The following is a 25,764-nucleotide window of genomic DNA, read 5'->3' as shown; positions in this document are numbered from 1 at the left end:
TTTTCTGGTTGTGTAGTATTATTACGCTGCAGTGATGACAATGTTAAAGTCGAGTCTGTCAGCTTTAATTCTGGGCTGTTTTCATCACAACCGGATGAACATTGAGAGAAGTAAAGCCCTCTCTTAGTGCATGTTCTCCTGGTCTACGGGTGCCAGGCGTATTTAGACAGATTAAGATTGGGTTTACATTCGAAAAGTAGTCCCTTTCACTATCAAGAGACAGAATTTTAATATGCTCTGACAGGACTTTGCCGGTATGAAGATAGCAGATTAAAGACAGTCAGCTTTTAGCTCTGGATAATCACAGAACATGGCAGAGTATGTTTCCTGTATTTGTGCATGGACCTGTGCTAGTTATGATGCTAGAAAATCTACACTCAGAGTTTGGAAGATGGTGTCCTTTTTTCTTTTGCACACCAAAAACACAAGAGCAAATGTAACTTTACTTGAACCTGGCCAGTCAAATCATCGAAAAAGAAATACCTCTCAAACCAATATTATGTTTACTAAATATTTACCCCGGACAATTTTGTGACCTCCAAAAATGACAACATGGTCTCACAGAAATCCGTGAAATAGCCACGGATTTCGCTTTACTCAAAATCCGTGAAATAGCCACGGAATCGCTCAAATTTCCGTGAAACTGACACGGATTTCGCTACAATGCAAGTTAATGACAGTCATATCCCGTGGCTATTCCAACATACAAAGTGATTATGTACTTTCACTGAGTGAAGATTTAGAAAATAAAACATATATTTCTCGCTAGAAATGTGATCAAAATCCATTTTAATGCAGAAACTAAGTCAAAATATTGATTTTTCACTAAAAATGAGAGAACTGTCCGCCATGTTTTTTGTTCTGACCGCTGGGACCTTCAAAGTCACGTGACTTGGAACAAACCAATAGCCACGGGATATCCGTGGCTATTTCACTTTACATTACTAATAGGTTTAAAAAAGCATTTATTATGTTTTTGTCAGAATGTGTGGACAAATGGGAGGCAGGACACTGAAATTAATGTCTGAAAGGATTTGGCTGAAAGCTCCAGCATGTGAGAGGATTCAGCACCCTGGACAGCTCCTGGCTGCAGGATCAGCACCTTGGAGAGCGCCATCACACACAGTCCTGACACTTCTACCACATACTTTGACTTTGTATTTTCAATTCAATAAATGATAAATATTAAATACTTCATCCACCTACATTGTATTTAAGTGGACTTATACACATAATTACTTAATTTTTAAAAACATCAAGTGAAATTTTTTTTTTTAGTATTTCTACATTTACACATTTCGTCAATATTGAGCAGAACTAAATAAATAATAATAATAAATACAACCATTTTTTTCAAAAGTTTTGACAAATTATGTAAAAATGTGTTATATACAATAGTGTTGCAATCTAAACGTGGATTGTATTTTTTTCTCATTTTAGTTCACATTTATTTCCCTGTATATAATCAGATTTTTTTTTTTTTAAGATTATTTTTTTGACATTTTTATGCTTTATTGAAAGTGATGGAGTGAAAGGGGGTGATAGAGGGGAAGACATGCAGCAAAGGGAGCTCAGGCCGGATTCGAACCCGGCTCCGCCGCAGCAAGGACTCAGCCTTAGTGGTAAGCGCTCTACCAGTGTGAGCCACCGGGACGCCCCATATAATCAGATTTTTAAGGGAAAAATATTACTGGTTACACCAATTGACACTGCGTTAGATCACGTTATTGATCCATATATTTCTTTCGCTCATCCCCAGCGGAGCACAATGCAACATGCTGGTTCTGGGAATGTCTTTCCCAATACTTTTTGTTCTAGCTGCAGAAAAGGCATGAGAGTAAGACAGCAGCATTGTGAAAGTAAACTAATCTGTCCTGCCATAGCTAGACACCACTATTGACAATGTTACAATTGGAGAATGAAAGAATGACTTTATGCTACAGCATGATTGATTAAAAAATAAAGTGTGAAAAAAAGAAGTGTGGATTTGGTCTGGATTTGTTTCACTACAGGAAATGGCAATAAAAAGAGTTGGGGAATAAAATTGGCATTATTAAAGACAAGTAAAAGACAAATATATATTTATATATATATATTGCCTATTTTTTATTTTATTTTAGATTGATTTATGTTATTTATATATATATCCCCATTTATTTAATTCAAGATTTATATCATATTGATTTATTTCAACGGCATATTTATTGATTGACCCATTTATTTAGTTGAAATAAATATGCCTCTGAAATAAAAAATACATCTATTTATTTATTTATTGCCGCATTCATTTATTTGAGATTTATTTATTTCATAGGCATATTTATTTAATGCCATTTATTTAATTCAAGACTTATTTTATTTTATTTATTTCATAGGCATATTTATTTATTGCCCCATTTCTTTAATTCAATATTTATTTCATAGGCATATTTATTCATCTATATTTGTATTAATTGCCCCATTGACTTCATTTAAATAAATATGCCTATGAAATAAATTCATCTATTTATTTATTGACTCATTCATTTGAGTTTTTTTAATTTCATAGGCATGTTTATTTATTTGTTTAAATATGTATGCATTTATACATTTATTGCCCCATTTATTTCATTCAATATTTATTTCATAGGCATATTTATTTATCTATATTTGTATTAATTGCCCCATTGACTTCATTTAAATAATATTTGTTTATTTACTCATTCATTTGATTTTTTTTAAATTTCATAGGCATGTTTATTTATTTGTTTATATATGTATGCATTTATACATTTATTGCCCCATTTATTTCATTCAACTATTTCATATTCATTCATTTCATAGGCATATTTTTTATTTATTTAATTGTGCCTTAAATGGCATTCCATATTGGTTTCCCCACTGAGCTTAATACTAAAAATAGCAGAGATGAGCTTTAACATACAAGTACATCTTCAAGCTACATTGCAGGAACATTAAGTTTTCATGTGCTGATTTGACTCCTCTGTGGGCCTTTAATAATGAATCTACAATGGAATTAAATACCCACAAATTGTAACTGAAACAGTGAAATCATTATTGCATTATGCTTCTTGCATCCGAAGGAGGCTGAGAGGAAAAAAAAGCTACGTTATCTGAACACAGTCATCCCCACGTGAAAACAATACCTACAATAACTCCAATTTAATAAGGCCTAGAAAGGCTTTTGTACTCAGAGCATGTATGAATACTTCAAAGCAGATTCACCTACATTATTCGGAGAGGAATCGCATGCATTATGCAGTATTTGGGCTTTTCAGGGGTCACACTGACTTGCATTACACAGCAAAGACAACAGACATTATGCAGCCATATCGGTTCATATTCTCCCAGTTTTTACCGCGTCTCCTCTCTGAACAGAGGGAGATTCTGAGTCGGTGGCTTGTAATTGTTGTTCTTGTTCTTGATGTTGTTTTTGGTTAATTAATGAGCTCGCGGATCAAAGGGAGAATCCCTGATCCCACTGGAAGTTTCGACCCATATCTCTTCTCTATCCTCCAGAAGCTTTACTTATCAATACAATACCGCAGATATAAAAATACACCATGGGAAAACAAAAAAAACAAACAAGATCTGCTGTAATTGTAACTGCATACTCACAAGACTCCTAATGTAGTTAGAGTCTGTTTGTTTATTGGATGCGAGTCAGACGTCTGCTGAATAATTTGGGTTTGGATGATCTAGCCTTTGAGCTACAGACGAGTTACTTTACAGCACTACTGTATGATGTAATGAGGCCTCAATTTTGAGGCGCAGTCTGCTTTCTACTTCGAAACGAGATACATTTTCAAGGCACAATCTAATGACTCACATTTGCAGGTGTCTCAAATAAGAGCATGTTGTTCCATAGCAATGGCTGACCACAACCTAGTGCCTCTGCACAGGTGTGACAGGGTTATTTTACAGCAGCTGCTCAAATTTCTGCCTTTTCTGAACTCATCTTCCAGCCTGTATTATGGTTCACACATTCAAGCATCGTAACACATTTTGTTCACAAGCCAAATGGACAGTTTGCACAGTGGTATTATCTCTTCAGACAATTCTACTGGATCCCTGGTTAACCCATTCTATTAAAAATGTGTTTCAGGCCCCGTTTACACGAGGACACTTGCGGGTAAAAGCGACAAAATATTTTATCGGAAGTGCCTTTCGTTTAGACGGTGACAGCGTTTTTGGGGCTTAAAGACGCAAAAATCTGAAACCACCTTCCAAAGTGGAAAAGTTAAATACGCTCCGCCGTAGCGTGTCCGTCTACACTGCCAAGACGTAAAACTCTGCTCAGATCTGCTCACGTCACGTATGTGTTTACGTCACATACATGCTCCAGTACAGGAAAATAAACAAACGTGGGATTATTTCCATGCGTCGGAGCTTCAAGCTGCTCTGGCAGCTCTAATAAACTTACAGGAGTCTTTCCACCAAATGTACAGGATATGTAGAGATAGTATTAGTGAACAGAGAAGGATCTGTAATTACCTCCATCACATTTTGGATGCAGCAATTCGTCGGAGGCGAGCCAGACGGCTGTGAACGAGACCTGGGAGATCTAGTGGATGGTTGAGAACTTTGTGGAAGGAGTAGCTGATGAAAATGTGTGGCGTGAAAACTTCTGCATGCCGTAAGATGCTCTTATCGCTTTAAGTGATGCTGCCTGGCATGCATACAATCGAATTTCACACACTTTTGCGTCACCGTATGCACACAGATTTCCTCCCGAAAACGCTCGTCTAAACGAGGAATAAAAAGTGAAGACGCGACGCCACTTTTGCGTCTTCTGTTCAGACCGTCCTCGTGTACATGTAGCCTTAGTTGACAATTAATGGTGCTTTCAGAATCTTGCAAGTGCAAGTCCTGTGTTTGTGGCTAGTAATCAACCTCTGGGCCTGAAAAGTGAAGCTAATGCAGAAGTGCTTTAAACCTGCATTCTGTGTAATGTCCAGCAGAGGGCGACTGCACTGGTTGCAAAAAGAAGTCCGTTTGCATGTAAGTTAATAGGAAAATGACCCCACTTCGCACTTGATTTATTACCTCAGTAAACATTCTCATAGTGAGTTCATAGTCTCAATCATTAGTTTGAAGTCTTATCCAATACAGCATGATGTTAATTCTGTAAATGGCATGGAAAATTTCCACCAATGAAAATTGTTGGATGGTGACAGAGAGAATGGAAGGAGGAGACAGAGGGGAAAACATGCGGAAAAGGAACCTCGGGCTGGATTGGTACTGGAGTCCACCAAGGTTATTATAGTTAACGAAAACTAACGAAATAACGAAAACTAGAATTGAAAAACATTTTCGTTAACTGAAATAAAAATAAAAACTAGAGTTTTTAAAAAAACGATAACTAACTGAAACTGTATTGCGTGGTTACAAAAACTAACTAAAACTAACTAAAATTATAATGAAAATGTCCTTAGTTTTCGTTTTTGTCAACTTTTTTCATTCATAATTCAGTGTATTTATTTGAACATGCAACACATGGTAAATATGTTTACTGAGACTGGGATGTCTACACTAGAACCAAAATTCAAAACACCCAGAACTGTAAGAATTAATAACCTCATTGGGGCTGAGATGGATAAACCAAAGGAAATAAAGGAAACATTTATTATGACCTCTTTGAATCACGCACCCAACATATAGCCCATGACAAAGAAAAAACTAAAACTAACACTAAAACTAATAAAAACTAGAATAAAACTAAGCATTTCCAAAAAATAAAAACTAAACTAAAACTAGAAAACTCACTCTAAAAACAAACTAAAACCAACTGAATTTGAAAACAAAAATTCACAACAAAATTAAAACTAAAACTAATGAAAAATACAAAACTATTATAACCTTGGAGTCCACCAGCCTGAGTGGTACGTGCTCTACCAGTGAGCCACTGGGACGCCCAGTTGCACAGTTTAAACTGTATTCAGTCAGACACACAGTTGTCTTTGTTGCCAGAATTTCCTGGAACTTTAATGAGCAGTTTAGCTCGTGAAAAGTTCTTCAAAAGATTGAAATTTGTTTTCCAGACACACAAAGATATCCTGAATCCACTAGAGAGGAGTCCTTGAAACAGAACGAATTCCAGGTGAGTTTGAAAGTGCCTGAGGAGAGGTAGGCCTTCATCTCTGTTTCATCTTAAAAAAAAACACAGCGGAGGAACCCTCCTTCTCCAGGACTCCCTCCTTCATTATTTACAGCTCGCTCGACTGCAGCGGCTGCTTTAATTATTTTGGAAACCTATTCTGATTCTTCTCCTGTGACAGCTGAACGACACTGATGATAACAATATTGACAAAACCCCGACATCAGCGTGTAACAAAGGCCACGACTTACAATCACAACCAAATGCCAAATCCATGCTGTTATGATTTCGTAATTGATTAAAAACGTAATTAAATGCTGGTGAGTGTGAGTGATCTCAGGCCCATAAGTTGAGCTTGTGTACTGTAAACCTGCAGCCCTGACACCAACAGCTTGTGTGCACTGATAAGAGGATGTGTTACATCACTCCCTGCCCACCTTTTCCTTATCACTCGAGCCTCACAGATCAATGTCATGCAGTTTTTCGCTGTTTCTTAGAAACCTCAGTGGACATGTTAACTGCATTATGTAATTTGTTTTTATTACTCACAGACAATGAAAAGCACCACGCAGTAATGCTGAAAATTAAAATACTTATGCCTCTATCCCCTCGAGTTGTTGTAGAGTCATTTTCTTTTCTCTGAATCCAACCGTCTTTCACTCGATTTTATTTTTATCGTTGTCTTTCCTTTCATTTCAAACAAGCATCGGTCTGTTGGGATATGTTTAAGTGCCCTCCCACTCTGATGGCTTTTTAAACCCACTTAGATCAGACATTCATGTAGATTCATGTGAGAAATCCCTCACAAGACTTGTGGTGGAAACACATCGTATCATTTTCTTACAGTCGCGGCTCAGTAGGGAAGGAGTGAGCAGCCTGAAGAAGCGAGTAAAAGGGCGGCAGCAGAAGAAGAGAAGGTCCTGGAGTCATCAGAGGGTAAAAATAAATGCTTCCTGCTCAAGTCACAGCGGTATATCATGTTACGTCCTCAGTCAGCAGAGACTAAAGGGAGGCGCTGCTGGAAAACATGAATGATAAAGGAAATCAGGTGGGAATAAAAAAGCATGGCCCTAGAGCAGAAAGAAAGATTGGGATCAATGGAGCTGAGGTCACATTACAGTAGCAGAGGGTGACTAACAGCTGTTTATGTTTATTAAACCAGAAAGGATGCATCCTGTAGCATTATTTGTGGTCTGTTCTAATTTACAAAGATAAATACAGTGCAAGGAAACTGCCATAAAACTGCTCTGATCAATATTTTTTTACATTAACAATTGATCATGTTTAGGGTTGGAAAAATTCCAGTAAAAGTCTGGTAATTTTGCAGTTAAGCTGGGGAATTTTGGAAATATTCAAAATCAAAAAAAGATGACACTTCAACAGATGTATTTGTAAGTAGAACAACAAAAACATGAATGTTGAGTTAAATATTACTTATCCCCCCCGACCCCACCCATTAAAAAATTAAGTAAAATGACCCCCGTCCCAAAAAACCCCAAAAGTCCCATTCAACATTGAACATGTATATATTGCATGTAGGGGGCGTGGCCTCAGTAGGGGCCATGGCTTCTGTAGGGGCCATGGCTTCTGTAGGGGGCGTGGCCTCAGTAGGGCCATGGCTTCTGTAGGGGGCGTGGCCTCAGTAGGGCCATGGCTTCTGTAGGGGGCGGGGGCGTGGCCTTGGTAGCCCTGCAGTAAGCAGGTTGTTATGTGCATGTGATTAAGGAATAGCAGATATACTCTGTAGTGTGCTTGCATGAAATCTGGTTGTTTTAGTCAAGATTATGCCCATTTATATTTTCCCCAACTATATTTAAGTTCCCTGTTAAGGGCCAACCTTCAATTTTTCTTTAATTCTCAGTTTATTCCCATAAATTCCCGTTAATTCCCGTGGAAAGTTTCCAACTTTGAAAAATCCCAGAATTTTGCAAACCTAATCATGTGACTATGTGTAATGATAAAGGAGCTAGTTCTCAAACTAAAATCACAAAGTGTACAGTCGTATTGCCAGCACCAAACGTACTGTAAGCTCCCTTTTAAAACTGTAACATTATCACAAAATCATGCATCATTTACCAGTATTGTCTTATCTTATCTGTAGGAGCGTAGACAGAGTCTTGGTGAGCAGGTAAAAAGAGAATAGACTTGCAGGGTGTTCAATCCATGGAAAAGAGAAAGCAAACTGGTATGTTATCTTCTCTAAATGCATAGTGGGGTGTCAATATATAGAGATTATTTTTAGTACATCTTAGTTGTGATGATAACTTGGTTAAAATTGCCTTAATGTCTGTGTTGGAAAAACCAAGCATCAATCTTTGATACAATATCTGATCGCCAGTCAGCACAGATCAAAACAGGATGGAAAGAGCATTGAGTGCCTTAAGATTCGACACAAAACAATAAACAAAATCAATGTTATGCAATGCATTAGCATCATTAAAATTAAAAGTGAATGAGGTCAAGAACACAGGTGTGTTTCCCAGGCTAATGACGGCTGAGCCCTGTCCAGTATTTATTTGTGTCTAGCAGGTTTGTATCCAACAAGGCTCGATGTGACATTTTCAAAAATCAATAACCTGGTGAGTCACATTTCGTCTCAGTTGCTTAAAGTAAGACAGCTGAATCAGGTCTGCTGACAGCTGCTCATGCTAAAAGCACAATTTCTTAATCCTCGAATCAGAACCGAAAGTAGTGCCGCTGGCATGAATGGATGCCTGCTAACACATATTCTAAATATAAAAAACCCACCTGCTCTGTGTCCAAAAGCTTAAGCTGTACACTGTATATAGTTACCCCATACCTCTTTTTTTATATACACTCTATTGTTCTGTAGAGGTTTGGATACACCAGCGACCACAAACTAAACAGCCCCCAGAAGTCTGAAATGTTGACTGTCTTCCCCCAAAGAATGACCCATGTGTTGTTTGTACAGCAATTTAAAACGTTCCATATTTACATTTGTAGTTAACAGCAGCCTCTAGTAGCCGTAGTAGTCATAAAGGATGTGGCTGAAGTGATGCCACAACCTCAAATCCAAAAAGGTTCCAAAAGTCTCTGTGTAAAACAAAAACCCTCACTGTAAGCCTTTGACCTTTGATTCTTCAGGCAGCACTGCATTAAAACACAATATGAATGTATAAAGGACATGACTACATGGGCTTGTGAACACTTCATAAAACTGTTGTCAGTTAACACAGTTCGTCATTGCAAACAAAGGGCGGACTTTCACCCACTTTGTGTCCCATGTGAAATGAAATGGAAATGATTTTTTAACTTAAGTTAATAGGGGTGTGCATTGGCACTTCCCCCACAATTCGATTCGATTACGATTCACCAGGTAACGATTCGATTCAATTCGATTCTACGATGCATTGCGATGCATTGCGATGCATCACAATTATACTGCACACAACAAGGGACATTTTTCGTCAGTCATGGGGCAATACAAGCAGCCAGACAGGCCTAATAACAATAGATTTTATTGGCTATATTTTGAAAAGATGGCAAAATGAATCTCCTGCCTGAGTTCATCTAAAAGTAAGGAATGAGAAATGCCTCCTCCTGCCATAAAAAGGAACCTGCTGAGGTGAAATTTACATCAGCTAAATGTCGACCCCTTGTCCCTGAGGTAGGGAAGACGTTAGCGATATCCCACCTAGCTAGCTATCGCTAGTTTTCATGACGCAAAAATGTAACATTAACGAGTCGACTTTAAATAGGCAAATACAATGGTAATTACCTATCAATAGTACTTTCTATAAAAACGTTAAAAAGTTGTTAAGTTGTTAAGTTCTGTCAAAATGCTAGTGGTGTTAAAAGAAAAGGTGATGTAACACAGCGGTAAACATGCCCCTGTCCCAACTTTTTGAACTGTATTGCCCAAATCAAATTCAGAATGAGTGTATTTTTTACAGTTAACCCAAAGTCTATCAGTTTAAGTAGTAAATCCACTGTCTTTTTACAGTTTTCAATTGAATACAACAACATCCTGTATCTCCTTTTGCTGCTTATCTTTCCTGTTCTCTCTCCTCTGTGGTTATGACACTTGCTGACATCATTAGCTGAAGAGCAGAGCCATTTAACAGTATTTCTTCTAGACAACTTGTTACATATCGGGGATAAAGAAAAACAGTTTTATTCTGCATGACGGCCTTATTCAAACAAAGCCACCAAAGCGCGGCTGGCCTGGGATCAGAAAAGCGGCTGTGGTGCGAATGTGTCCCACGCCGGTCCTCCAAAGCCTGATCGAGACTGACAGCCAAGCAAATGGACAAATAAATAAATAAACACCATTAAAAATGCAACACGCATACATGTGCATAAATAAGTGAAACCATAGTTTGGCCAAACACAGGCGGAATTATTTCTTATTAAAGAAATATAAAACCACAAATTAATTATTCATGCAGACGTCCCTCACACCTCACTACCCATTAGAATAAACAGATGTTGCCTTTATTTTCCTCTGCCAATGTCACTGTTAGTGGGAGTGTTTCCTCGTTGGTCAATCTAACAGAAAACTGGGCCCCGCTCCCATCATCCGTCACACAGTTGGTAACAATATTCCTGATGTCCAGTTATTAGAGATCCTCACCATGCACTGCAATCAATATTTTTGAGCAGAAGCTGCTCAGGGAATAGCTTTTGGCACTGCTTAGAGTTTGAAATCAATGCAGCTGCAGAAAGTACAATTCTCTGCTGTGTTTAGATGGAGTAGCTGGGTGAGGATTTTCCCCTGCACGCCTCTCACAAGGCCAAAAAACTTGAAAACAAGCTTCATCTTTCTTTCCTTTTCTTTGCTAATGTACCAATTCAGATATTTACCGATGCAAACCTCCAAGTGGCTTGTTGACAACGATAAATCATTACGGCACATAAATTAAATTACTGTCAACAAACAGGATTATTGGCCTCCACACTATTTTTTGCATTCTGTGGCTACAGCTGGGACTTGGACAGAAATGTAGTGGATTGTTGAATCTATAGCAAACAGAACTAATGTTATCTGAGGTTCTGGCACTGGCAGATATAGAACAGCAGAAACCTCAGACTGAAGGTTTGTGAAGAAATGCATTTATGTGTTCTGCCTCTAGTCTTCTTGTCACGGTTTGTTAATGAACAGCTACTATATGAAGGTGTCACTGAATTAAATAAAGATTTGTTTGACATTTAGGGAAACAGGATTTATACCACTCATGTGTATGCTAAATGAAGCTAGAGCCAGCAAATCATTAGCATAGCTTAGCATAAATACAGGAAACAGCTAGGCTTGATTCCACCCAAAGTAAAAAAACAACAACTTTACGTCGCAAACAATCTGAAATGTAAAGGCCAATGTGGTAGTGCGAAAACCTGCATTGTCCACTTGAAACTGACTCCAAAAGCAAGTCAATCCCCATAGACCCCCATGTTAAAATTTACAACTTTGCAGCATAAATTAGCATGCTTGCAGCCTGGTACAAAATAAGATTTTGGCCTCTATAGCTAGTTCCCCATTCGTTACAACTTGCAGTATATTTGTTATAGTAATTATAGTAAGTGATTCACTCTTTCGCACATTTTTGAAATTATTATTCACGTTAGAATTTAATTTGGACAAAACTTAGTTGTCATTATTATATCTCAAGGCATAGTTAGGCACTGCCAACATGGTGACGGCCAGATCCACCAACACTGAGCTTCACAATGGCTTCTCAGAAACCTCCAGGTGATGTCATTGGGACTATGTCTACATTTTATACAGTCTATGGTCATACCACTGATGGATAGGCTGGGCTTTAAGCTAGTCTTTATGCTAAATTAAGCAATCAACATACATCTTCTCAACAAGAAAGAGAACTAGAAAATTTCCTCTGGGGAAATTCTGAAAGGGCCACGGGGGCTACTGCCGGTGTGTGTACACTATGATGAGATTCTTCAGAGATTTCAAACTATGCCCTTTAACCTCAAAATGTGTGTGTGTGTAATTAAAATCACATAAAGTTACCTGTGTGTGTGTGTGTGTTTGAAGCATGTGTATGCATGTGTGAGGAGTGTGCGTGCTTACCCGCATGTATGTGTGTGTGTGTGTGTGTGTATCTGTAACTGTAATCACATCAAAGATCAAAGCAATCAACAGAATTAACTGACACCTGTTAATGTTCTGAAAGAGTGACAGCAGCCAGAGGTGGACTGGAATTTCTGGCCTTGAACAGAAAGCATTTTTGGCAAAACCATAATACCTATAGTGCTCGGGGCTTTGCCGACATGGCCAAAATAAAATGTATATATACAGTACAATGCAAAAGCCTGTTTTGATAACGGACGCTAATATTTTGAAAGAACGAAAAGACACTTCTTGTCGATCATGAAAACTAACTCAAGTGAAGTGATACTGTAAAGATAACATCAAGGAGTTCAATGTTTTATGTTTTAGCCCCCAAAGAGGCTAAAACATAGTTTTGCTTAAATTAATACTCTTGTATTTCTGTGTGTTTTATAATCGTTATTGCAACTTTCAGTTTACAAACTGTAGCTTTATCCAACTTAATTCTCAGCTCATTGGCTTATTCATGTACGGCCGCAGAACTGAACGCTCGGGCGTGTTTCAGTTCAGTGATACTGATACGCAGTCAGAGATAAATTTTAAAAATTCACAGATCAATTAAGAATTCCAAGTGATCAACCAAAACGACCATTAATCGATCATCGATTAATTCTTCCCATCCCTAGTTCCAACACGCTCACCTCTATGAGTTTGCGTTCGTAGCTGGCAGCCAGCTCCTCGATGTCACCCATGAACTTGTTCTGCGGGACCGGGGCCTGCTCCTCACTCGACTGCAACACTGACAAGGCTGCAGGAAAAAGAGAGAGAGACAGCACAGCTTTGTTTACACAGAAGTACAGATACTGTGACATGTCGATAACACACACTGCGAGAAACAACTCTCCTCACAACCAATTAGAAACAGTGCGTTTCTGCCAAATATGTGCATTGTGTTGTCTTCAGTAGCGGGTTGTGACACCTGCAGTGTATTGATGCTTTTGTTTCAGCAGCGAGAGAACAATGCAGAAGGGAGCAGCAGATCTATATAATATACACATTACCAGCCAGGCAAGAGCCGTGAATTTCCAATTTAATTTAATTAATGTCACACACTGAAGTAGATATGAGTCATGCACATTACAAAAAAACATACAATCAGGCAGGGAGAGGCATACAAACACACGCCCACAGAAAGACAAACACACAAATCCTCAAATACATGCATGCACACAGTTCAGACCACATATTTAGCTGAAAAATGCATTTATTTCAGTTTTCATTTACTTTTTTTCAGTGGGTCAATAGTTTAAATACACGCTGTCAGTATTTGGTAGGATTGCCTTTTTAATGGTTCACTTGATCAGACACTTATACCGCTTTTCGACCAAGGCGGTTTCAGGGCTGGTTCGGAGCCGGTGCCTGATCTTGAACCAGTTCTTTACCTTTCGACTGCCAAAGAACCGGCTCTCAGACAAGAAAACTGGTTCCAGAGCATAAACAACTCTTTGCTGGTCTCAAACCACAAACCACTTACATCAGGGGCTCGGGGCGGGGTTATTGTGACCAACAAGACCAACTAAAATGTGCATCATTCATTTAGTTTTATTTGTTTAACTGCAATGTGATTGATACGGGCTAGCGTTAGCGGGCTAGCGTTAGGGGGCTAGCGTTAGCTAACACCAACATTTTACTTTCAGTGTTTATAAGAACGAAATGTGTTGTACATATCGTGTTTGGATGCCAATGTAGGCTCACAAAGCCTAGAGCAACACTTGTAAAGAGACAATGTAGATCGCCAGAGTGGAGACGTATACAGATGTATACAGTGACGTAATGACGTGGCTCTCTAGCCTGTGTAAAATCAAACAGGTTCTGAGAAGGTAAGCAAGTTGAACCAACTGCAAACCAGCACCAGCAAAATAACGTTATAAGTTCGAGTTGGTCGAGAGTACATCCTCAAGTTTCTCACAATACCTTGCCAGGATTTTGGTCAATTTCTTCTGTTTAAAATAATCATACTTCATTTCAAATTTGACCATTTTCAAAGTTGGAACTTCCAAAATATAGCTTTAGAGTCTCTGTAAACAATAATTTCAAGAGTCAGAATGCCTTCTCCTGCTCTGTATTTACAATTTCCCTCTGTCTGTCCAACTCTCATTATGTACCAGCTGCTGGATTCGTGAGATCACAACAGATCAAGAATAGTTACTGCACTGGAAAACTTTCTAAAGTTTTTTCGTTTTGACTTGGTATATATATATATATATATTGATTCTGAACCCGAAAAGTTGGTTCTCAGCTGGAACTAAAAATGAGCAGGTTTTTCTTTACCTTAATTTGGAACTTAAATGGCTGTGTCCCATTGTAACAGTTGTAAAGAGTGGAGTTTTGTCTTTTTCTCTGTGTGGTTCCATTATCTTTATACTTGATGATAGAGATACTTGAAGAACCATACTTAATTTCCTGAGGTTTCCGAATGTTATCAAGTGCAAGAAGGCACTGACTCTCAGGCTCTCAGACACAGGTGCACTCTCCATTAAAATGCAGTTGCATTCCCAGTTAGCTCTTAATAATGACATTTGGCCTCACAGAAACTTCCAAAAGTAATTTCATCAATGTCTGAAAGACAGTCACACAGACAGTCAAACTGGTGTATATAAAGTAATATTTTATATATTTAAAATGAAAGCTAAAATACGTTTTTTTCCTTGGCTATTTTCAGTTGTAAAAAATCAGCATGGAATGTCTACAGCCCGTGTGTATTTAAAAATGTGGTCTTAACTCTAGATACACTACCGGTCAAAAGTTTTAGAACACCCCAATTTTTCCAGTTTTTTATTGAAATTCAAGCAGTTCACGTCAAATGAACAGCTTGAAAGGGTACAAAGGTAAGTGGTGAACTGCCAGAGGTAAATAAAAAAAGGTAAGCTTAACCAAAACTGAAAAATAATGTACATTTCAGAATTATACAAGTACCGGTAGGCCTTTTTCAGGGAACAAGAAATGGGTTAACAACTTAACTCTATGGAGTCTCAGGCTATTTTGTCCATTTTTTAAATTCTTTTCATGTCTTTGTAAGTCATTTTGTGTCTTTTTTTTGGTCATTTTGTGTCTTTTTTTTAGTCATTTTGTGTCTTTTGGTGTCTTTTTTTGTCATTTTGTGTCTTTTTTTAGTCCTTTAGTCCAACATAAAATGTGATTTTGAATTTTTTTTTACTTTCAATACACTATCATGCTCAATAAAGAATTTTAAATGTTGCAAATGTGCATTAATTTCAGAGTACACTGAGACATTAAACTGCATCCTTTTCAATTAAATTCTGGAAAAGTTGGTGTGTTCTAAAACTTTTGACCAGTAGTGTACATTATAAAATGCCATAGCCTCAACACATTTTTCCTCCTGAGAAAAACTTCTCACTGTTGTCAAACTATAATAAACTCCCTTTTTCTCACCATTTCCTGTTTTACTCTGACTTTCTGTTCAGACAGAGTTTATTGTTTCTTTGCACTACTGTAGCTCACTAACCAGTTGAAGTCATGGCGGCTGGGCCTCGAGCGCCACTTCCAAGGTCATAAACGTCAACTAATCAGGTTCCCCCATCGAAGAGTGGCAGAAGTTGGCAAAAGTTGCCGCTCTGCGTCTCTTTCCAGAGAGGTTGCTCCGGAGACGGATTGTTTTTTTCACCTCAGCAAAAGCAAATTAACGGTGTTATTTCACTGCCACCGCACAGGACACACCGAGACAAACACACTGAGGCTGGGAGGAGGACGGGGCAGGGAACAGGAGGTAAAAATTCAGCATGTCCAAAGGCTGCACAGACCTCAAATAAACGTGTAGTCATGGCACTTCAGGGAGAAGTTTTAGAAAATATACAGTTGGACTGTGATTAGAGAAATGTGAACCCACAGCAAGTGTCTGAATGTCTAGACAGAGTAAGGCGGGTATTGATGAAGGAGGTCGGCTCATTGTAGTCCCAAATAGATGCGACCGTAGGGGAAAAGCTGCTGAAAATCAATTGCAGGTACAGGTACAAAAATAAGAGCACTGTTGGATAAAGTCAGCCCAATGGACTGCAGATATATACACACAAACACAGACTAATAGATTGGCCTTCCTGGGGAGTTTTAGTCCTTCGACCATTCATTGCACATTATAATATCTCAGACAGTGTTGGCGTCATTGAAAGGCACAGCCAAATAAACAGATCTCCGGAAATGAGTCATATATTCTGCATTCTCAAATGTAAATTGCACATACATTTTGAAATACCCAAACTGGTTCATTCAGGTTATGATGATTTTTTTTATTTTTTTTTATTAAACTATTTATTTAATTTTTAATTTTTCAACATATAATACAAACACTTACAAACAGCCGAGACGGACACCAAAAACAGACAGGAAAAAAAAATAATAATAAAAAAAAAAAATTAAATTAAATTTAAAAAAAAATAAATAAAATAAAAATAAAAATAAAAATAAAAAATAAAAACCAGGCAGTCAACCCAAAACGAGGACAACAACATATGCTTACTGTGACAAGTCCTTATCGATTGAACAAAATAATCCCATACTAAATGGAAATTCCCTTTAACATTGTTTTTCCTGGCAATCATATATTCAAAAGATGCAGTCTCTGTCATCAGTTGTCATCAGGTTATGATGATTGAAATTGCTTAGTAATTACTTCAAAATGAGTAATAAGCTCATGTGTTTTCTTTTCAATAATACAAAAATACAGTATAAACACAAAATATGCAGATTGCCAAACAGAAAGAAAGTCCTCAAACCAAACAACAAAGTTCTGTCATGCTACAAACCACAATTACTGGCACAGCAAGAAAGTTAAACACACAAAAAATAGCCTTTACACACGTACAGAAGGTGGTACGTACACATGAACCCTCTCTCACACGCACACGCACACACGCACACACACACACACACACACAGGCTGCTGACAGAAATGCATTATCATGGTTCCTCCAAAGGGCCCAGCAGCACAGCAATCCCCAAGCTTATCTTTGGCCCACCAATAGCTGTACTGTATACCTCAGTCAGCAACCTAATAGCCTAGACATCTACTGTACACACACACAAACACACACATATACATATATATATATATACATACTGTTAAAAAAAATACAAAGAGATGTTCTTCCCCAGTGTGAGAGGAATCCCAGAAGACACACACACAAATGGGAACAATGGCATAAAGGTGGCAAAAAAACACTTGAACACACACACACACACACACACACACACACACACACACGGAGGAATGCTGACGGTTGCTCTTGCGGTACCAATTTGCCTCAGCTCTGAGGTTTTTTTCCCCGCTTAAGTTGGATTTCTGTTACCTGTCACATTGATAGGCTCTTAATAATGAAACATATACGCGGTGTGTGGGCGAACGAGAGAGAGAGGTTTAGGTGGGGGGGGGGTGCAGGGGGCACACACAGATGTTCCTGACTCGAGGAAATTTGGCAGACAGCTGGTCTGTAATAACATAACTAACTGAGCAACACTCCCTGACAACTGCGTGTGTGTGTGTGTGTGTGGCATATAGAAATTGTTAGACACATTAAGCTACATATAAGAAGTTGCTGCCTTGCAAGAGAAACTGCTGGAAAGAGAGTAGCAAATCATATCATAAAACTGTTTGTATGTGTGTGTGTGTGTGTGTGTGTGTTGTGCTGTCCTATTCCCAGAAGTGCACATCCCCTCGGGTTTCCACCTGAGTGTGTGCCTCTCCAGAGACTCCTCTCTAATGATCAGAGTGTGTAAGATAATGAGGCAGTTTAGTGGGGAAGTCCACTGAGAGAGGGACACACAGGCCAGTGGCTGGAACTCCACACTGGGAGGAATTTCCCAGAAACTTGACTGAATGTTAAAATTAGCACACTTCAAGCACTGCATCTATGAGCAGTGTACAATTTTTGCCGGGCTCTGCTCACGTTGCAAGTAAATAAAACATAAATTATATTCAGAACTGTTTGGATCTCAGGGAACTGCATCCATAAACACACCTGCGATGACCACTTTTTGCCATTGGTGCTGCCAAAGAAAACAAAAGGGAAGACTACCCAGAGGAAGAAAAGGAGGTGTGTGTGTGTGTGTATGTGTCTGTATGTGAACTTATTTTCTTCCTCTTCCATTTTTTCACTCTTTTAATAGTTATTATTGTCAAGTATATCATGTTAAATATATATAAAATAAGTACTAGTAGTAGTAGTTATAGTAGTAGTAGTAGTACTAGTACTGATAAAAATAATAATAACAATAATAATGACAATAACATTTTTTTTCCTCTTCCACTTTTTGCCTATCATGTCTAATATATATATATATATATATATATATATATATATATATATATATAGGTGATTTCCTAGAAAAACCTTTGATTATTTCCCCCTAAAAAATTATTTTAGTAATTATTTTAGTAATTAGTATTTACTGGATCTGTTTTATATACTATTGCCTTTGACTTTGAAAAACTGCTGGGAATCATTATTCGTCTGTGATGCAACCTTTACATTACAGGTTGAACTGCCTTAAAAATTCATAACATTACATCTAGTACTCCTCTCATTTAAATATCCAGATCCATTATGAATAGGCAAGTATTACTTATTTTGCCTGCTGGACACAAAATGTCTTCTGCTTCAGTAAAAAGTCCATTCTCAGTGTGTGTGACGAAGGCTTAAGGTGTCCACATTAAAATTGTGTTACAGTAATTGGCATACTGGACCATGATTCTCATAACTTTGACCCTTTCACTGTATTTTCACTTAATGACAGATTATTTGAACGTTTTGTTCTGTAAAAATGTCTTGTTCAGCGTTTGGTTGGACTAACAGACACTCCAACGAGTCGCTGCTCAGTTTTCTGAGCTAAGAAAGATACATTTTGTTTTTGTTTTTTTGCTAGCCAAAACTAACATCCCAGTTAATGCTTCAATTAATGCTAACATGAATTAGCAGCGGCTTCTCTCAGTCAGGTTGAGGTGTAGAGAGGCTGTAGTCAGTGTCGTCAGATCCCTCGCGCTCCGCCACAGTCCAATTATGGTCTGCTCCGCGTATTGGAAACAAGATGGCGACGAGTGTAACGCTGAACTTGAGGCTTCCAATGGGCCACAAACCAATGGGTGACGTCACGGTGACTACGTCCATTATTCATATACAGTCTATGCAATCACTACGACATCAGCAAGATCGCGGCAGACGCATGACAGCGGGCGGTGAAATATGGAGACAAAGCTAATTTTTCGCTGCCTGCACACTTGACCTATATTGACTTTTTTGACAAGAGAACATGCAAACTCTTGTGATGTCAAAAAATAACATATACACGTGTTAAACTGATATTTAATATAAGCATAGAGATACGCTCCACCTTCAGCTGTTGCATATGAAAACAACTCAGTGAAGATCAAACATCCAAGAGAAGTTACAGCAAACAAAACACAGCTTTAAAAAGTGATATGCATATAAAAAATATTTTTTCTTAACCTCACTTTTGGGCAGACATCAGGAAGTCCCCTTTAAAACCTGGTATTACATTATAATGTTAGACCTCTCTGGCAACAAACCATCACATACAGAAAAAAAACATGTGAGTGGAGAATAAGATAAGAAGAGGATACATTATATACTGTTGCCATGAAAACATTTTAATGTGCAGAAAAGATCTCATTTGCATTCAGTTAGTGTTGCTGCACGGCCATAAGAGGCAGAAGAAGACACAGCCGTCACATTCTTAATAACTGCCTATGAAGTGCCAATTAGCTTGAAATGAGCATTAATATGTGCTCATCCTTCTACAATTAAACAGTCTTAACTACATTTTATTTTTTCCATCATAGAAACTTAATTAGCAAGAGACTATCCACTGGCAATTCATTCAGGTCTTTGCTGAATTCCAATCTGCAATCATCCCGTCATCCTTTTGTTTTCTTGGCTTTTGCCTCAGACTCCCAGGAGCACGGAGCTGACGGAGCAGCAGGAGATGGCTATCATACATAGATAATGATCTACAGCAGCTATTCTCAACCTTGGGGTCGGGACCCCAATTGGGGTCGCGAGATGATTTCTGGGGGTCTCCAAATCATTTTGGAAGTCAGCTCTGTCTCCACTGTGTTAAAGTGTTCATGTGTTTAAGTCTTTTTGGTCACTTAATTTCTTTTTTTGTCATTTTGTGTCTTTTTTTGATTATTTTGTGGTCAATTTGTGTCTTTTTTGGTCATTTTGTTTCCTTTTTTGGTAATTTTGTGTCTTTTTTGGGTCATTTTGTGTCTTTTTTGGTCATTTTGTGTCTTTTTTGATCATTTTGTGGCTTTTTTGATCATTTTGTGGTCAATTTGTGTCTTTTTTGATCATTTTGTGGTCAATTTGTGTCTTTTTTGGTCATTTTGTTTCTTTTTAGGGTGATCTGAACTGTGCGTGTGAGATTCTGTTCAGTGAGCGGGGGTCTTTTGCGGGGGTCTTTTTGGTCACTTAATTTCTTTTTTTTTGTCATTTTGTGTGTTTTTTTTGTCATTTTGTGTCTTTTTTTGATAATTTTGTGGTCAATTTGTGTCTTTTTTGGTCATTTTGTGTTTTCTTTGATTATTTTGTGGTCAATTTGTGTCTTTTTTGGTCATTTTGTTTCCTTTTTTGGTAATTTTGTGTCTTTTTGGGGTCATTTTGTGTCTTTTTTTGGTCATTTTGTGGCTTTTTTGATCATTTTGTAGTCAATTTGTGTCTTTTTTGGTCATTTTGTTTCTTTTTTGGGTGATCTGAACTGTGCGTGTGAGATTCTGTTCAGTGAGCAGGGGTCGCGGATAACATGCATGTTAAATTGGGGGTCGCGACTCAAAAAGGTTGAGAACTACTGATCTACAGTACACACAGAGTGGGTTCCCCTCAGACCTCAAGAGATCTCACACACAAGAGTGAGACATATTGAAACACGTTTAAAGAGACAGAAAAGCAACAAACAGGTGGCCTTCACTGAGGAAAATAACAACATCCAATACCTAAATCTCTACTGGGGTTATAAATAACAGCATTCAGCTGACCAGGCAGTGTGGAGCCTTTATTTGTGCCTGATAATTGGGGATTTTCCATTCAGCACATCCTCCACATTTCTGTTGTTTTTACTTGCAGATTAAAGTTATTATAATTCTGAGCCACAGAGCAGATGGTTATCAGAGCTTACAGAAACAAACTGCAGTCTGAAGCAAAGTCTTCCTCATGGATCTGGACGGGGTGTCGAGGGGGGAGCTGCTGGAAAATGCCTCCTGCCTGACTGAGAGTCAAGAGGTTAAGAGACGGAGAACTGTGGTGGCAAAGGGTGAAACATGGACCAGCTGAGATTTGTTCTGTGTTGTAATCTTTGGGGTAAGGGGTAGTGATTGGTATCCATACTCAATGCCTTAACAGTATTGATCAAAATAACCTGATACCAAGTAGTATTTAGTATTACATTTCTTCAGTCGGATGATACCTGCATGTGATCCTTTTGTAAGCAGATCTTGAAAAAAATGACATTTTTTTACTGCAGCAGCTGTTACAACTCAAGTAAATTTAAGAATTAGAAATGTGTCTAATCTGTTATTTATTAATAAAAGAAAAATAAGCAGTCACAAAAGAGAGAAAAGAAAGAAGCTGCTTGATTTTTCTTTTTCCTAAACGTGTCACCACTCATTACTCTAACTTATATAAATTAATCATCCAATTTTTAAGTACTTTTTTGAATAAGTTAATGGTATTGCAAGTTTTCAAGTCTTTCTCCAATTTGTTCCATAAATTAACGGCTGTTACCGTGGTGCATGGTGATTTGGTGTTGGTTCTGGTTTTCAACTTTATAAATATACATACCCCTCTCAAATTATAATGGCTTTGTCTTAGATTGAACATTTTCTGAATACAGTCAGGCAGCATGTTGTTGTTAATTTTGAACATAAACTGTGCTGTTTTGAAATCCACCAGTTCTTTGAATTTGATTGTACTCAATCATTTTCCAGAGGTACATGGATGAGGGAGATGTTGGGTAGCACCAAGTGTTATGAGGATACTGTGTTTATTTATTTAGATCTTTTTACACTGGTTGTCATTTTGTGTTGTTGTTCTTTTCCTTGTGTTGTTGTTTCTTTTCCTTGGATTGTTGTTTCTTTTCCTTTCATATGTATGTGTGCGTGTGTTTGGGTATGTATCCAAATGTGGGCGTGTGTATGTATGTATAATTTCGCTGTATAGGTAAATTATATTTATGTTTTTGTAATACAAGACATGTTTAGACAAGGATGTTAACTTGTATAGGAGAGGGGGTGGGAGTTTAAAAGTTTTACTTCTTCTCACTCCTTTTCGAATATGTATTCTGTCATGTTAAATGTTTTGACTCTTTTTTTATTTTATTTATTATTATTTGTTTTCATATTCGAAATAAACTTAAATCAAATCAAATTGTAATTTCTTTTAAAGGTTCACAGCAGGAGAGAGGCAGATTAAGTGACTTTACAGGCCACACTGTTCCTCTTGTCAGAAAGGCAGAAACAGACAAATCCTCACATTAGACGTGACTTGTAACCTAACTCTCTGTGAAATCAAGAAAAACCCGAAACATCCTCTCCAAAGTGGAAGCTTTGACGGGGTGATAAAACCGTCGGTGGCAGGAAGCGGGGCGGAGGCTGACACACTTCACTAACGCTGCTCCGTCCATTAGCAGCGAGGAGACGTGGCTCTGCATCCGCGACCCCCGAGCACACGGCGGGCTGGAGAACAAACAAACGTCCGGCCGAGGCGCGCGGCGAGCCTGCTAAATAAAACATGTGCAGGGCTCCCTCAACAATAGGACTAATGCGCAATCAAGTGAAGCGCTCCTTGTAACGGCACAAACCGGCGGCACTCACACCACTGTGAAATTGGGGCTCTTCTGAATCTCGTCTTCCATATCTTATCTTCTTATGAAATCGCTCCATCCCTCCCAGCTCCTGCTTCCCATCCTTTGTTCTTTTTCTGTTTTTGTGCCCCTAACTTTCTTTCATCTCTTTGCGCCGAAAAAACATGTCCTTGTTTTTGTTGAGCCTTTATGAAGTATTGATTTGTTTTTTTTCTTGCTTTCAAACTCACTTTCTACTCATTTATGCAACCTTCATTTATCCTTTTTTTCTACTTTGAAATCTTTCTCTCTGCACCAGCCATTCATCCTCCTCCTCATTGTCTTGCTCTCATCTCTCCTTTAATTTCTTTTTTCCTCTTATCAATCTTTCATTGTTCATCTCAACCTGGCAGTGTACCTCAGTTTTACCTCAGTCCCATGCCACTAATCATGCGTGTTGTGAAGGCCGGCCACTTTACGCCATGCATATCAATGAAAACATGCATAAAAAGATATTTCACACGTGCACACACACACCTACACATGTGTCATCAAAGCAAATTGAGGTTCAAGGTTCATCTGTTTTCCATTATTCAGCTACAAGATCGAAAATCAGGAAAAGGAGAAAAAAATGTCTAGCAAAACTAACAATAGCATGCATTCCCTCCCCTCTCTGCAATACACATACACACAACAAACACACACACACACACACACACACACGGGACACACAAAGTTGAGTTAATCACGCAGTCAGACCATACATTGTTGATGGGCTGGCTAGGGAGCAGGCAGGCGGCTCACTGAGTTAATTAACGAGTGCTAATCAAAAACAATCTTCTTTCATTTTCTAATCGTTCGGAGCTCATTTTTTGCGTTCCCCTCCTTCAGATAAGCGAGGCCTTTGTGTATCGGTCCGTGTATGTGTATTGAGAAGAGAACAGCGAGGCAGAGATCGGGTCGGCTCGCTGCTGTTGATGGAACAAACAGGTTTTTATTCGCAAACACGTGAGGCACAAGGTGTGGGAATCACTTTTCTCCTCGCTCCGATGGCTCCAATCAGGGAGCTCGGCGCTGAGAACCGCTGACACCCCGATCACACACATGCACAAAAACACACAGTAGCTATTCGACACCCATCTAAGGCTCTGATGGCATGAAAGATACCGCTCCAATTATGATGGGGAGGAGGTGTAAGCAGGAGAGAACAGTGTTAGGAAAGGTTAGCAGCTGCACAAAGAATACTGAGAAACATGAACAAAAATGGGTAAAATGATGGTAAAAGTTAAAAGGGTTCCTATTTAGCCCATTTTGAAGGTTACACTTGTAATCTGGGTTTCTGCGAGAACAGTATTACATGCATTGTTATTTTAATCTTTGAAGCCGTGTTTCCATAAAATAAAAACAAATAAAAATTTTGAAGCAAAATTAGGGAAGTTTCCTAGCCTGGCTAACACCAGACTATTCTCAAATGAGGTCTAGTCTGGCAACCAACAATGCATTTCGCCGTAGAGGAGGTGTGGTTTACGATCCTCCGGAGCCGTTTATTGGGCGCTTAGAATGTCTATCATAAGCGTCTGTAGGTAGTTCTTAGCCAATCAGATCAGTTATACCAGATGACGTAGTATAGCTACAGAAATGGATGTTTGTTGTGTGTGTGTCTGTGAGAGAGTGTTGCTTGCTGCTTTGCTTCTCCAGTTCTCGCTTTCGGCAAGATTATTTATTTTCACGCTTTATTCCCCCTCATGTCATTCAGCCACACACATCCACTGATTTTATGGGCAAAAACAAGCTGCTGCGGGTCTCTGGGCGGCTCCGCTGTCCCCCGACTCGTAGCCAGATCACCGGCGTTGCGGTAGCGCCGGTGATTAGCGCCGCTAGCGGTGATCTCGATACGAGCCGGGGGACAGTGGAGCCGCCAAGAGACCTTTCAACTTTTGCTCTAAACTATTTAAAACGCCGTCTACAGCTAAAGAGAGTTTCGCGTCTGCAGCAGCCATGTTGGATCCGTAAGAAAACTACAAGCTTGTGTGCCGAGTAGTACGCGTCATCGTCTTGCCTTCCCTCCCCGCTCTGTCATTGGATCCCTAAAACAGGGCTAAGAAACGGCTCTGGTTGCCAGACTGGATGGAGGTTCGAAATTAAATTCGAGCGCGCAAGGCAGTATGGGTATACCCAGGCTAGAAGTTTCCATCAACTGGTTTAGAGCAAATAAAAAAAGCTGGATAAACGTACGTTGGAAACTTCAACAAAAACGAGGATGCTAATCGGACAACTTTGGCCACAATGAGAAAAAATGCTGGAGAAGCCTTCAGGAATTGGATTCAGTTGGACAACTTATAATTGTTATTGTTTTCCAGCTGATCAGTTCTGAGTAAATGTTCGCTACGTAAGAACTTATTCAGAAAAAGTGTTTCCATCTCTTGTTTAGCATAACTCATTTTTTAAAAAAGACAAAAAATGTTGCACTTTCGAAAATTTTAATGAATTTTGTTGTTTCCATCAAGCTTCTCTCCTGCGAATCTTCAAAATGTGCATAGAAATTAGGGGTGTGCCACATCGTATCGTTCACGATAATATCGGTAGATTTTTTTTATGGTTAAAAAAAATGCATATCATGATATTGGCAACATTCCTACTTCTTGATGTAGCGGCGTAAGGTGGACACTTACACAACTGAATATACCGAGCTGCCCTCCAAACACACTGCTGCATTATGCCGTTCGTTAGCCACAAGCTAACATTAGCTAACAATTAAAGTTGTTTTAATCACAAA

General features: G+C 38.7%; 1 protein-coding gene across 1 annotated transcript in view; it reads right to left on the bottom strand.

Moving 5' to 3' along the window:
- Positions 1–25,764, bottom strand: part of snx29 (sorting nexin 29) — a 225,082-nt gene that overhangs the window by 93,920 nt on the left and 105,398 nt on the right. The window contains exon 15 of the mRNA XM_059324471.1: positions 12,824–12,930. Coding sequence (XP_059180454.1) covers positions 12,824–12,930 — 107 coding nt within the window. The remainder of the gene's footprint in view (positions 1–12,823; positions 12,931–25,764) is intronic.

Source organism: Centropristis striata, chromosome 21, assembly GCF_030273125.1.
Source record: "Centropristis striata isolate RG_2023a ecotype Rhode Island chromosome 21, C.striata_1.0, whole genome shotgun sequence".
Lineage (NCBI taxonomy): Eukaryota > Metazoa > Chordata > Actinopteri > Perciformes > Serranidae > Centropristis > Centropristis striata.
The sequence above is the reverse complement of the archived record's forward strand: the minus strand, read 5'-3'. Positions and strand labels throughout refer to the sequence as shown.